The sequence below is a fragment of the Pangasianodon hypophthalmus genome, chromosome 17 (assembly GCF_027358585.1).
Source record: "Pangasianodon hypophthalmus isolate fPanHyp1 chromosome 17, fPanHyp1.pri, whole genome shotgun sequence".
NCBI lineage: Eukaryota > Metazoa > Chordata > Actinopteri > Siluriformes > Pangasiidae > Pangasianodon > Pangasianodon hypophthalmus.
In genome coordinates this window covers 9,370,304-9,383,751 of record NC_069726.1, presented here as the reverse complement: position 1 = coordinate 9,383,751, position 13,448 = coordinate 9,370,304, and the positions used below count along the sequence as shown (strand labels likewise).

Sequence of the window (13,448 nt, the reverse complement as noted above, 5' to 3'; positions counted from 1 at the left end):
TTCACTTTCTGCATTCACCTCCACTGTATTAAACCCCACTCCTAATTTAATAAAAGTGCCACCCCCACTTCAAGTTTTCCTATCTCTACTGACTGTTGCATAACCTCGAATCACAAAATTCAAATGTGGTTTTAGCCATATCTCCTTTATACAAATGATTTCTGGTTCTCTTAAATTCTTGTCCATTACTTATTACACTTCTTGCATTCCATTGCAGTATAACAAAAACCATTACGTACCATCACATCCTGTGTATTTGAACCTGCACCTTGAACCCAAATGTCCTCAGACATCAATGAACTGAAGCCAAGTTGTAAAGAAGAGTGGGCCAAAATTTCTCCAAAAATGTGAGACTGATAAACTCCAACAGAAGACAAGTTATTTTTGCTAAAGGTAGTTTTACGTGTTACTGAATTATAGGGTGTACTTATTTTTCCAGACACAGGTCTGGAGGGTTCATGGGCGTAGAGTGTTTTGGTAAACTGGAGTGTTTGGATGCTGTAACCCCCCTAACCTCACGTGCTCACTCAGGTTGGTTGACGGTGGAGTGGCTGGCTGCTTTATGTCCTTTATGTTACTTTCTGGCTCTCCCTTTTAGTTATGCTGTCATAGCTAATCTTGCCAGAGTCCCTGCTTGCACTTTGCACGCAATGTACATTTTCTTAAAAATGAATAGCCTACAGCTAACTATGGGTTTACTGTGGATGGTACCATACAGATACCCTTAAGGTGGTTGTAGTTGCTCTTTCAGCAATTGCTAAGAGCAGTTTACACTCAAGTCTCACTGAACAGTTGATAATATCATTTTGATCCAAGAAACTCTAATGATGGGCCTAATATGGGTTATTATGGAACAGCAACATGGGTACATAGAGGGCCCTGCATGGGCTGTACGTGGGCACTGTCTGGGTGTTGTATGGGCTGCGTAGGATACTTTATTTTACAGTAGCCTCTTTTAACTAGAAAAACATTACACAGAATAAAGGATCCAAAATATAGTTTACTTTTTTAGTTTCAGACTAACAGCAAAAAATAAGCAGGTCAACAACAATGATATAATTATCAATAATACACAAATATCTATACACCAACAACAATGTATATACTGTAACTGTTTAACAGTCTTAAATTTAACAGCATTATTCAATTAACATTTTTTAAAAGTATTTTTTAAAAGTCTCTCTCTATTCATACTCCTCATATTTTCATATATCTAACAGATGTTATTTTATAATAATAATATAACTATAATATTAAGAATAACAATCATGTAATTGTTTAATAATATTTTTCTTAAATATAGCAAAAAAAAATTCATGTCAAATGACATAAACAGCTATAGTTTAATAACACTCAGATCTCTTAACTGCTTCCCAAAATCCCATGAATGCATGAAGGTGATAAATATTCATCCATCCCAAACCACATCCCGATTCCTGAGAAAGAGGAAAAATATTTATATATGATTTACATGGTTACCCAATAACAGGAACAGTTTAGTGTCAAGATCCAGAACTAATTCTTTAACTCTGAAAGATACCAGATAGAGTTAGCTGCTTGCAGATGCTGTGTGCATGCTCCCCCCTCCATCATAAGGCATGTTAACCACCCAGGCATGGCTTTTCCACCATCATTGTGGTTAATGCTTTTTGCACTTGCATTTTCAAGGACCTTCAAGAGGAACAAAGTCAGACATTAAGATCAGTAATGTGCATTCTTGTTAGATACACCAACTAGATACACCTGCTAAGACAACGGCGCCATAATCCTAGTGGAAAGGCAATATTTTTACATTAAGTGTTTACATTAAGAGAAATGTGAGAGAAAAATGGTTTTCCAACACTTTTTGCATTTCTCAACCAAATTTTTACATATTAAACTTACATCTGTGTGCTGATTACCCATACAATTATAGATGATTACATATGACATATCATTCACAATATTTATTTGAACGGAAAAAGTCAGATGTTGCAACTGACCCCAACCCTGGGGATAGTTGCAACACAGATCAGGGACAGTTGCAACATGTTGAAATTACATGAAATTTCACTAATTAATTTTTACTTTTTGTGTCAATAAGCATCTGAAAATATGCACTGTTTTACAATATGATTACAGTCTTATTTATTTATACAATAATTTTATAGTATTATATATTTATTTAGTAATATTTCTCAAATAACAGTTATTGAGTTTTGTTTATGTGTAGAACATAAGCTTAACTTGAGTCAATGTGCAGATGTTACAGACGCTATTTAATCTCTCTATATTTCAGCGTGTGACAGTGTGTGACAATTTGCAGTGCAACAAACATTTATTAAACATGTATTTATTGTACAAAACTGTTTTAAAAACTGATTTTTTTCACATTCAAGTGAATAAGAAATGCAACCTTGGGTATAAATGACACAGCTAATTCACAATTCATAATCAAATAAACAACACCCCCCTTCCCCCAACAATTCTGCCAGCTCCTGGAATAATTCTGCTGGCTCCCAGAAAGCCATTCCATCAGTAATAAAAAAAAATGGCAATTCATACAGCGTCACCTCCAGGTGTGCAATCTTTATGTGTCCAGGACTTGCACATCCAGCACTGCAGCCACACTTCCCTGGATTTTGAGTAGCTTTGCAGGTACACAATGCAGACATCCTCTTTTTCCTTCCTCATCAGAATCGAATTCTTCTCTCTGATTTTTGGGCTGATTCTTTGTTTTCTTTTCTCTGACAATGCCTGGGATGTCATAAATCAACATTGTCATCCCTGGATGGGATTTCAACCAGGAGTCGCAGACTGAGTTGACAGCTCTATCAAGTGGCCCAAACACACTTCTGTCAAGTGGCTGCAACTTGTGAGAGCAGTGGAGGAAAGGATACAAGGACAATGGCATGGCTGTGGCAGAAGTTGATGCCTTCCACGGACAGGTGCGAGGGGTGGTTGTCAAGGATTAAAAGAAATTTGGACTCTGAGGAGCTCTTTGTATGAAGCCGGAAGTGCTTCAAGTACAATAGAAAATCAGCCTCTTGCATCCACCCTGATGTGTTGGCTTTCCCAATGCAGCCAGGTGGACAATAGGGTTGAAATGAGATTTAAAGTGCACATGTGGGAAAATGAACACCGGTGGTAAGGTTTTTCCAAGTGCATTGATTGCACAGACTAGTGTGACAAGTGTGCCTCTTTCTGCAGAGATGGCTGCACCAACTTGCCTTTCACCACTTCTTGCTGCAATCCTTTCGGGATTTGGGACTGTCATTATCCCTCTTTCATCCATGTTCCACACATTTTGTGGTTCAAACTTGTGTTTATCCAAAACCTCTCTCAAATTGTCAAAGAAGTCATAAACATTTATTCTATTAAAGATGGTTACCCTTGAAAGGCTCATGCTTGGGGACACCTTATCGAGAGAGTGGGGTGCCTCATTCCACTCATTTGAGAGGCTAGTTGAAAGGCAAACTTCTGAAAATTAACCCTTATTTTGCAAGTAATTGGAAAATGGTCACTGCCCATTAGATACTGGTTCAAAATATCCCAAACACACCTCCATGCTAGACCTTCTGATACTATGATTAAATCTATGGCAGAAAACCTCCCTTTCGCTAAATCAACTCTTGTTGCCCTGCCATCATTTAGACATACTAAGCCACTCCAATCTAGCATATCTTCTATAACATTTTCATTGGGAAAAGTTTTATCACTACCCCATAACATACTATGCCCATTAAAATCACCACACCATTTAACATGTGTGACACTTTCCTCCCCTAATTTTCTGTACGGTTTCCCTGTTTAGTCTTTCACACGGATTGTAAAAATTGATTATTCTTAGATTCTGGTCCCCAATCCACACCTCTATCAGAGGTTTTCTGTCCTGATCCACAATATATTTTTTGAATTCTAATCCATTTGCAATAAGACTTCTAGCATTCCACTGTAGGATTAATAGCACCATTAAGACCCACCACATGTAGCTTGATTATTTACTGCTTGCACCTTGAGTTTCTCATTTATTAGCTCTACAGTTACTCCTCGATTTCAAGATATTTTTCCGCTGCTCTAATTATGATTCTAATCCTCTCCGTTCTACTCTCAGTTTTAGCTGAGCCATTCACTACTTCTGCCAAGAATGTTACAAATGCTACCTTATCTACTTCCAAGAATTTTCCATTCATACTTCCTCTACTAGAATCTATTTCATTGACTTGAGGACTAGAGGTCAAGCTGTTGCCACTCTTTGGTTTTGTCATCTGGACTTTTTTGAGGGCCTCCGCAAAAGTTAGACCTTCTGTTGCTTGGACATTTTGAAATTTTACAGCTTCTTTCCGTACATGACAGCCTCCATACCCCGCACTATGCTCACCACCATGATCACAACACTTTACACCTTGCCCACATTGCCCATACTCATCCTCACCTCCATTTTTAGACCAAGTGCTGTCTTTTGCTCAGTTCTTTCCTTACATTCTATCAGTAACTTGCCATCCTTTAATTTCTTAGCATAGTCAACCCTTCCTGTCGACTCCATAACTACTCTGGTTACTCTCAGTGGATTATTTACCACAACATCCTGTAAATTTTAACACCACCTTGAACTCCTCTTTCGTTCTCCTGGTCTGATGTTGTTCCTTCTCGCTATCTGTTCCTGATACTTAACTCCAACTTTTCTTTCTTTTACGTTTTTCTACAAGCATCCAATTTACGTTTCTCTCAACTCTGTTTTCCCCGCCAAATATTTCATCTCCGGATCACTTCCGGTTTCCGCACTACTTCCTTCCATCAGTGAACCATTCACAGCCCAGTGTTGCCTCCCCCGAGCCGTCCTGCGTTTGTGCTTTACCAACACAACCAATAGATTATGCCCAACCCAAGGCTTAATCTACAAGCGGAACTCATTTGATATTTGCATCGTTTCCACACGGCTCCATTGAGAGAACGTACACGTAAACCTTGTTTTAGACAGTTTTGTTTAATCTACTTGAGCTGATATTTCTGTTGAAGATTTGTTGGTCACTGTTCTAACTATAGACTATATGTAAACATATCTTTTGTGACACTGTTTTTTTTTTGTTTTGTTTTTTTTAAAGTTCAGGGATCATGTCCAAAGCTGATGTTCCGCTCCGGATCCTGTGTATTCACGGTTATCGGCAAAGCAGCGCCTCTTTCCGGGAGAAGACTGGAGCTTTGCGAAAACTTTTGAAAAAACAGGTTGAATTGGTGTACATTGATGCACCACATAAAGTCCCCACTAGTAACGGTAAGTGTGTATTTATTTTATGCAATAATACTTACTATGCCCATTATATCATATTTGCCATATGTAGCGGACCCCGTCCGAATGATGGCCAAAACTTTACTGATGTTTCTTGAAGCTTTATTAGCGTTCGTTTTTTACTTAAGAAATCACCGTAAGAGCTGAATGAAGCGACACAAAAATGTACATTAACATTAATAGACATATTCGGCGATTTTAAAACAAAATACTTGTTTTTAAGTAACAGTATACAAATACACAAACCTTATGCCTTTTCGGGGGGTGCTGAATAAAATTATAAACAGTCCTTTCGTGCATGAGTTCTGTTAAGCTGTTGTAAAGCGTTTGCTCTCCATACCATTTTTCTCATTACTATTTCTTAGCCGTGAAAGCAGATTCCATTTCAAAATGAAAGCCCCCCGCAAACAACGGAAAAAAATTAAACCTTAAAAATCCTTAAGCATTCCTTAACATACAAAATACATCAAAAGCAACACAAAACAAATAGAGAATTTGGGAACAACTCCCATCAAAGTCTGTTACACCATACATATATTTCAAGTTTTGTGTAATTCATGACGTACTTGGGTTGATTGGAGACCATACTGTTGATAAATTTCAACGTTTTTGATAATTATTAAATTTCACACTCTCGCACGAGAGCTCACTCTGAGTGGCCAATGGCAGCCATGTTTTTTAAGTAATTAGGTCTCTCTGAGTATAATATTCTCTGCCTTCTTACAGCTGATTGATATGTGGTGGCCATATTGTTTACAAATGTCAACGTGCTTTTGATAATTATCGAGGTTCATACTCTTCCTGAATAGTTTAACACTAGGTTAGTGAAGATCGGTCAGAAAGCAGGTTGCAAATCAGTCATTGCAGAAATTAGTGCACAGGGTCTAGCTTGATTCAGCAGAAGCCACGGAATAAGACGGGAAAAAGAATTGAGTGTGTAACTTACGGTTCTCGAGATAAAACGAACATGCTTGCGCCGTAGCGCCACCTTCAGGCCGATGCTGGTGCTTTTACTTGACTGAGTAGCAGTGGGAAATCTGCGGCATGTGCCAAAGTTCAGTGTTTCTATGGCTTACGGTTTGGGCTGCTCATCACGTTTTAGCTAATAATAATTAGAAGAAGAAGAAGAAGAAGAAATCCTAATTGGCTGATGGTCCCCATGTTTTTGAAGTAACCTACTCAACAGTAGAAATCCACTCACAGATTAGCACAACAATGCAGTACAACAAATCTTAGCTTCATAGGATTTACAGCCTGAGGAACAGTTATTTGAATCTAACTGCACCCCTGAAATCTGTATCCTTCCTATAGGACTGTCGTGTTGAAAGAGCCCATCATAACTCAGACACTCATGCACGGAACCTTTACATCCAATTACTGTACAGTTAAACTGGATATTTGTGTTCTGTACACGAATGTTTGGGTCATGATGTGCTCTGTCTGGGGGAAAAAAAAGAGCATGTAGGAGAACATAGGTGATGTTAGAGATTTCAGTCTATATAAAATAATTGTGAGATTGTATTGGTGATGCAGTGGCATCAAACTAAGATTCTGAGGCCGATACAGAATGTGTATTGACCTCAGTAAAGGTCATTTTCATCAGACATTTAGCTATGATATAAAAATTGTTGAAAAAACAGGACTAAATGTTGGAACTTAGACATTTTTGCATGCAGTTATTTACAAACCATGGCATTCCATATTGGTAACATTAGAACATGAGTAAAGGCCTCATATTTTTTGTTTTACTAATGGATAGTGTGTGCATTTTGTCATATTTTCTTTAATATCCTAATTACTCGATTTCAGGTAAATACACTCACTGATCACTTTATTAGGAACACTATATTAATACTGGGTAGGGCTTACATTTGCTCTCCATTCTTAATGGCATGGATTCCACAAGATGTTGGAAACATAGCTTTGAGATTCTGGTCCATGTTGACATGATTGCATAACACAATTCCTGCAGATTTTCAGGTACACTTTCAGGCTGCAAATCTCCCATTCTAACACATCCCAAAGGTTTAATTCAATTCAGTTCAATTCAATTTTATTTGTATAACGCTTTTAACAATGGACATTGTCACAAAGCAGCTTTACAGAAATAAATACATTCAAGATATAAATTTTAAGTGTATGTATTTCTCCCTAATGGCCGCAGAGGCGACGGTGGCAAGGAAAAACTCTAAGACGATATGAGGAAGAAACCTTGAGAGGAACTAGACTCAGAAGGGAACCCGTCCTCATCTGGGTGTCAACGGATAGTGCGATTATAAATAAATCCCATGTGTAACTGTGTACTACATAGACAAATAGTGCAATTGTGTAACAGGGAGATTCATTAGTTTTCACATTAAGCCTGTTTGTTGAATCCACTGTTCACTGATGGAGACTTAATGATGGAGTGATGGAGCGCAAAACTGTTTGTGGCAGTTACAGTCCTAAGCCATCATAACATAACTGTTCATAAGAATTGTGGTCCAAAGCCATCTTCATGGTTTTTAAGTGGTACCATCCTCAGTAATCTCAGTGATCTTCAGGCTGTCAATGTGGGGCCATCCTCAGCAGCAGAGAGTGATTTCAAACTGATGAGAACTCCAACCAGAGGAAGGGCATCAGGATGGATCAAGCAGGTCCGGAGAGCAGAAGGGGTCAGGATCACTGATAACTCAGGAAAGGTGTTCTATTGGATTTAGATGCGGTGACCAGTGACTGAAATCATTGTCATGTTCATGAAACCAGTTTGAGACGACTTTTGCTTTGTGACTTGGTGCATTATCATGCTGGATGTAGACATTAGAAGATGGGTAAATTGTGGCCATGAAGGGATGCACATGGTCAGCAACAATACTCAAATAGGCTGTGGCATTCAAGCAATGATTGATTGAGATTAACGGGCCCAAGGTGTGCCAAGAAAACATGTCCTACACCATTACACCACCTCTACTAGCCTGGACATAAGGCAGGTTGGGTCCATGGATTCACGCTGTTGGTGCCAAATTCTGACCCTACCAACTGCGTACCTCAGCAGAAATTGAGGTTTGACAGACCAGGCTACATTTTTCCAGTCTTCACTTGGCCAGATTTGGTCTTTTGGTTCCTGAGAAACAGCTATTAGGACAGCTATTAACTCCTCCCTATATTGCTGACCATGCCCCAACCTTTGTAGACATCCTCAGAAACTTGTACATGTTTGGCTCAAATTCATGTGCCTCCTTGGAATTGATTGATTTATGGCGGCAATATTGTTTATAAATCTCAGCATGTGTTTGATAGTTATTCTGTATCACACACCCCTGAGTAGTGTGAAATCAGCCAAAAATCTTAGAACTAGTTCACAAAAGTAGGTTTAGCAGATTATCACAAATTTAAGTGGGTGGAGCCAAATGGTGTAAAAAGCAGATTTTAGAGTGTGAAGAAATTAATGTAAAAAGAATTTTCACTGTAAACCTTATTTTCCAAAGGATAAGATTGTTTTTGTGTGCATACACATGAATAGCACCCCCCAGTGGCTAATTTCAGTGACATTGTATCAGGCAGTAGTGGGTGCATACCTCAACCTACTAGTCAAGTTAGGTGAAAATAGAGCAGTGGTAACCCTGTCAGATACCTGCTGCAATCTGTACCACACTTGGAAGAAAGAGCTATCCAGCCACTGATGCCCATGATTGGCTAGTATCACTGTGATTAAAAGGGGAGAGAGAGTGTGCGATGCGACCCCTCCCATCCTGAGAGCACGGCCAATTTTGCTCTCTTGAGCTCCTGTCCACAGATTGCTGTGGCATCATCGGGATTCGAAGTCACGATCTCCGGGTGATAGAGTGAACGATTTTCTGTATGACCATGGCCTAATCTGCGCATGTGACCTTAGAATCTTGTCCTGTGTTTGCCTTTCATATCTCATGCAAATCCGCATAAGCACTCATGAGTTCCTGCCGTTTGAATAAATTAGGCTCTGCCTCATTAGAATTGCCGTGTGGTGGCCATATTGTTTACAAATATTAACATGTTTTTGATTGAGGTTGACCCTCTGCTGAGTAGTTTGACACCAAAATTAGTGAAAATTGGCAAAAAAAAAAGCATAGGACTAGTTTGCAAAAGTAGGTTTTGCATATTATGCAAATTAGCAAAAAAAATAAGTGGGCAGAGCTACATGGTTCTTGGGGCTTTTTTTGTTTGGGAGAACCCAGGGAGTCAGGGGGGAAAAAAAAGAATTTTGTTTGTAGTACTCACGGTTCATGAGATATGGACCAAAACATTAGGCCGATTGGGCCCATCTCGCTTGCCTGAGTAGTGGGAGGGAGTGCTACTACTGACCAAGTCTTATGTCTGTAGGACTTATGGTTTGGTCCTTTTATGTGCACAAATATGAGTAGCAGCAACCGCCCCCTCCCGTTTCCTCCATCATGTTTCCAGTTCCCACCCGTCTCAGCTCACCCCATCACACAACAGCTTCCGACCAGGGAGGGTGAAGGCTATCACGTGGTTCCTGCGAGGAACATGAAGCCAGCCAACCGCATCTTTTCAAACTGCTGCTCATGCAACACACTTAACAAACTTGTAACACCCACTTCCGCATGCATGAGCTAACAGGCGCCCATAATTGGCTAGTGTTGCTGTGATTGCTGTGCCGCCCCTTTCTAAGAGCATGGCCAATTTTGCTCTTTTGGACTCTACTTGCTACATTTCATATTTTATGCTGACCAGATGAACAGCCTAGGGCTAGTTTGAAAAAGAAGGTTTTTCAGAAAATTAAAAATTGCAGAAAGCAAAAAAGATGGCAAAAAGAAGCAGGAGGACTCAGGAACTCTGCTGATACAAATTTTACTCGATTCAATATAGTTGTGAAGATATAAACCAAAAGGTGAATTCATTTATTATAGCACCCCCTTCTGGTGGGTATGGGTTATTTCATTTGTCTGAGTAGGGTGTGGGATATTGGACCTAACCTCCAAATATGATGACAATATTTCAATGATAACCCTGTCTTGTAAGTGTTTAAGTAAATTAGGTTCCACCGCATTAGAATTGATTGACATGTGGTGGCCATATTGTCAACATGTGTTCGATAATTATTGAGATTCATACTATGCTGAGTAGTCTAACACCAAAAGTTTGAAGATAGGGCAAAAATCCTAAGACAAATTCTTAAAAGTATGTTTTTGAATATTAAGCAACTTATATTAAATTTTAAATTAAATAAAATTTTATATTAAGCAATTTATATTAAATTTGAGTGGGCAAAGCTGAATGGTGTGTTTTCAGCCAGAGAATCAGCATAACAAAGAAGATTCATGGTACACCTTATTTTACAAGAGGTATGTGTCCTGGCTACTCAGGGGTCCAATCGAGCGTGGAGTGTGTTGTGCTGTTTTGCATCTCCTGTTGTTAAATGGCTCCCATTCTCTGGATCATGCATTCCTATAGCACTGTATCAACAGAACAGTGTGAAGCAGGGCTGGGTGGAAAAAATAAAATAAAATAAAATAAAGCTTTATGAATGATTCTTGATTACAATGTGTTTTTGATTTACATAATGCAATTGAAAAATTACACAATTTTTAGTTTTTTATTTTTTATAATAGACTTGATGTGCAAAAATAGTAACAGCAAATCTATAGCAAATAGTGCAAACACTGGTTCTCTAAAATAAAGGATATATAAAGAAAGGATATTCAAAAATAACATTGTTTGCACTATTTTCAATAGATGGTGCTGTTACTATTTTTGCACAACTTAGTGAACCCTTCTTTCTCAACATAGTAAGTGGGGAGCATGTCTTTCGTGACATGAAATGCTACTGCAGTTGAGAAGTCACCTTGGGGGTATTCTTCTTAAATCCGAGTTGCTTCCCCATTTACAGAGTGACGTCAAATCAACATGGTTGCGCACAGCATCAGAAATAAACAAAGTAAAACTTCTTACCTTTAAATGAGTTATACTGTATATACAAGTATCAGCTTTAGATTAATAAACATACAGACATATTCGTTTGTTGAATCTAAAACACTGGCTATACAGTTCGCTGTTTGAGAAAGAAAATATACATCACTCATCCAAGATAGCTGCCTAGCTTGTTGCTAACAAAATACAAACATGGGAGCATTGGTTTTCCCGCTTCATCTGTCTCATGTGCCAAGGTCTAAAATGACATAATTCTGACCAGCAAATTACCGCTTAGGATGTAATGCAGCATTATATTTTACATAAACTTGTTCATGTGACTTTTCAAACCTGTACCAATTCCATATCTCTGAAGTGATATTTGAACCTTTCTTTGCTATGAGCTCAGTCCTCAGCGAAGTACTGCCTGTTTATCTGTATGGTGGAAATGAAATCAGAGATGTTTTGGGCATGACTCGAGGATTCAGAGGAAAAAAGATTTTTTGATTCTAGCCCTTACAGTTCCAAAATTATGAACCAAAACGCAAAAGTGCTTATTAGAGCGCCACCTAGTGTCCGACGGATGTGTGTCAATGTGCCTGAATAACGGGTGGGATTTCTTACCATCCCACCAAGTTTGGTGTCTCTACAACTTCCAGTCTCTGACGCCCAGACGCTTTTAGGGGAGAAAAAGAAGGAGAAAATCAATACAAATACAATAGGGTTCCAGCACTTCATGACTGGACCCCTAATTAATCGGGAAAATTGCCCGACACTAATCTGTGGAGCCAATCATGGCATTGAATCAGATTAATAAAGGAAATCTGTCTTTTAACTACAGTTTGTTCTGTTGCAGGAGTCTGATGCAAGTGTGTGGGGGAATGTGCCAATTATAACGTAATATAACGGTTTATAACATAATGATAACGGTTATAACGTAACCCATTTACATGAACTCATACTCCTAGAGGTTCACATACTTTTTCTGACATATATATAATGTTGAATAAATTTGCTCAATACATTAATGCAAAAATTGCCTCATTTGTTAATTGGGTTCTCTTTATCTAGTTCTGGGACTAGATGAATATCTGATCACGTTTTCACTACAATATGCTACATGCACATTATTTTATATCCATATCCAAATGGCTTTAAGGAATTTGTAGAAGTGAACAGAAACAGCCTGCTTATGCCCATTTAAATTGCAGCTGTCCTTGCTAAACTTTTGCTGTAACTGTCCCAGTTATACTTTTTCTGCAGAAAATGCGTGCATGAACTTGAACTGCAAGTTGTTTTTCCCAGTCAGACTTAGATCAAGTGAACAGAAGCAGACACATTTTTGTGAGAAAACTAGAGCACAAGAATGAAAGTACTGTTGTGTGAGTGGTATGGTAATTTGGGAATTTTGAAAGTCATGTATTGTATAGTTGTTCTCTCTTCAGTCTCCCAGGTGCAAGAGAAGCCTGACAGTGTGGGTGATGATCAGAGGGGCTGGTGGTTCTCTGATGTCCAGGCTTGCAGCTTTGACGCCAGGCAGGAGTGTGAGAGCAGCCTTGGTTTGGAGCAGAGTCTGGAGGCTGTGCGGATGGCAGTGAAGGACCTGGGCCCCTTTGATGGCATCCTGGGCTTTAGTCAAGGTGCTGCCTTGGTAGCCATGCTGTGTTCCCTGCAGGAGCAGAAGCTAGACCCTACCTTTAACTTCCGCTTTGCCATCCTGGTTGCCGGGTTCCGCAGTGCCTGTGCCCAGCATCAGTACTTCTACAAGGGTGTGAATATCATGGTGCCTTCGCTCCATGTGTATGGGCAGGATGATAAGGTCATTCCAGAGCCGATGAGTCGAGACTTGCTGCCCCTGTTCCTAGGAGCTCACAGTCTCACTCACCAAGGTGGACATTTTGTCCCTGCTGCCTCTGCACACAAACACATCTACCAGGAGTTCCTGAAGAGGTTTCAGTAGAAGGAGGACATGCATACAAAAAATACAGCCACAACCTTTATGAATGTAATTTAATATGGGGAAACCATATACACTGTATGGCCAAAAGTTTATGGATACCTGACCATCAAACCCATATATATGTGTATGGTGTATATATGATGTACTGTACAATTAATGCATCTTTTTAAACATTATAAAACTGTTTAAAGCATTTGATGTATATCTAGATGTCTGAGATGTACTGCACTTCTCAGAACATACTTAAAATAAAAAGGTATTTAAAATTGTTTTCATTTGTGTTCATGTTAGCAAAGCAAAATGGTGGTGCGGTTCATATGGTAGACTTCTTAG

General features: G+C 39.1%; 1 protein-coding gene and 1 long non-coding RNA gene across 6 annotated transcripts; one reads left to right on the top strand and one right to left on the bottom strand.

Moving 5' to 3' along the window:
- Positions 1-994: 994 nt before the first annotated feature.
- LOC113535228 (uncharacterized) lies at positions 995-5,797 on the bottom strand. Of its 2 annotated transcripts, none has more exons than XR_008304612.1 (3): positions 5,290-5,797; positions 1,541-1,671; positions 995-1,436 (listed from the first exon to the last, which is right to left on the bottom strand). It is a non-coding gene; the product is annotated as an uncharacterized LOC113535228 (long non-coding RNA). The 2 variants fall into 2 exon arrangements; XR_003403580.3 differs by having other exon boundaries at positions 5,516-5,797.
- On the top strand, positions 4,789-13,384 carry ovca2 (OVCA2 serine hydrolase domain containing). Of its 4 annotated transcripts, none has more exons than XM_026928466.3 (3): positions 4,789-4,934; positions 5,085-5,254; positions 12,586-13,384. In XM_026928466.3, the coding sequence occupies exons 2-3, from the start codon at positions 5,095-5,097 to the stop codon at positions 13,113-13,115; spliced, it is 690 nt and encodes a 229-aa protein (XP_026784267.3). In that variant the 5' UTR covers positions 4,789-4,934; positions 5,085-5,094; the 3' UTR covers positions 13,116-13,384. The 4 variants fall into 4 exon arrangements, with proteins under 4 accessions (XP_026784267.3, XP_026784266.3, XP_026784265.3 ...); XM_026928465.3 differs by having other exon boundaries at positions 4,790-4,940; XM_026928464.3 differs by having other exon boundaries at positions 4,790-5,254.
- Positions 13,385-13,448: the final 64 nt, after the last annotated feature.

Excerpts from the sequence above, each read along its gene's own strand:
- ovca2 (XM_026928466.3), top strand. The coding sequence starts at position 5,095 with ATGTCCAAAGCTGATGTTCCGCTCCGGATCCTGTGTATTCACGGTTAT. Across the intron at positions 5,255-12,585 it reads TAAAGTCCCCACTAGTAACG|TTGTTCTCTCTTCAGTCTCC; the intron begins GTAAGTGTGTAT and ends TGTATTGTATAG.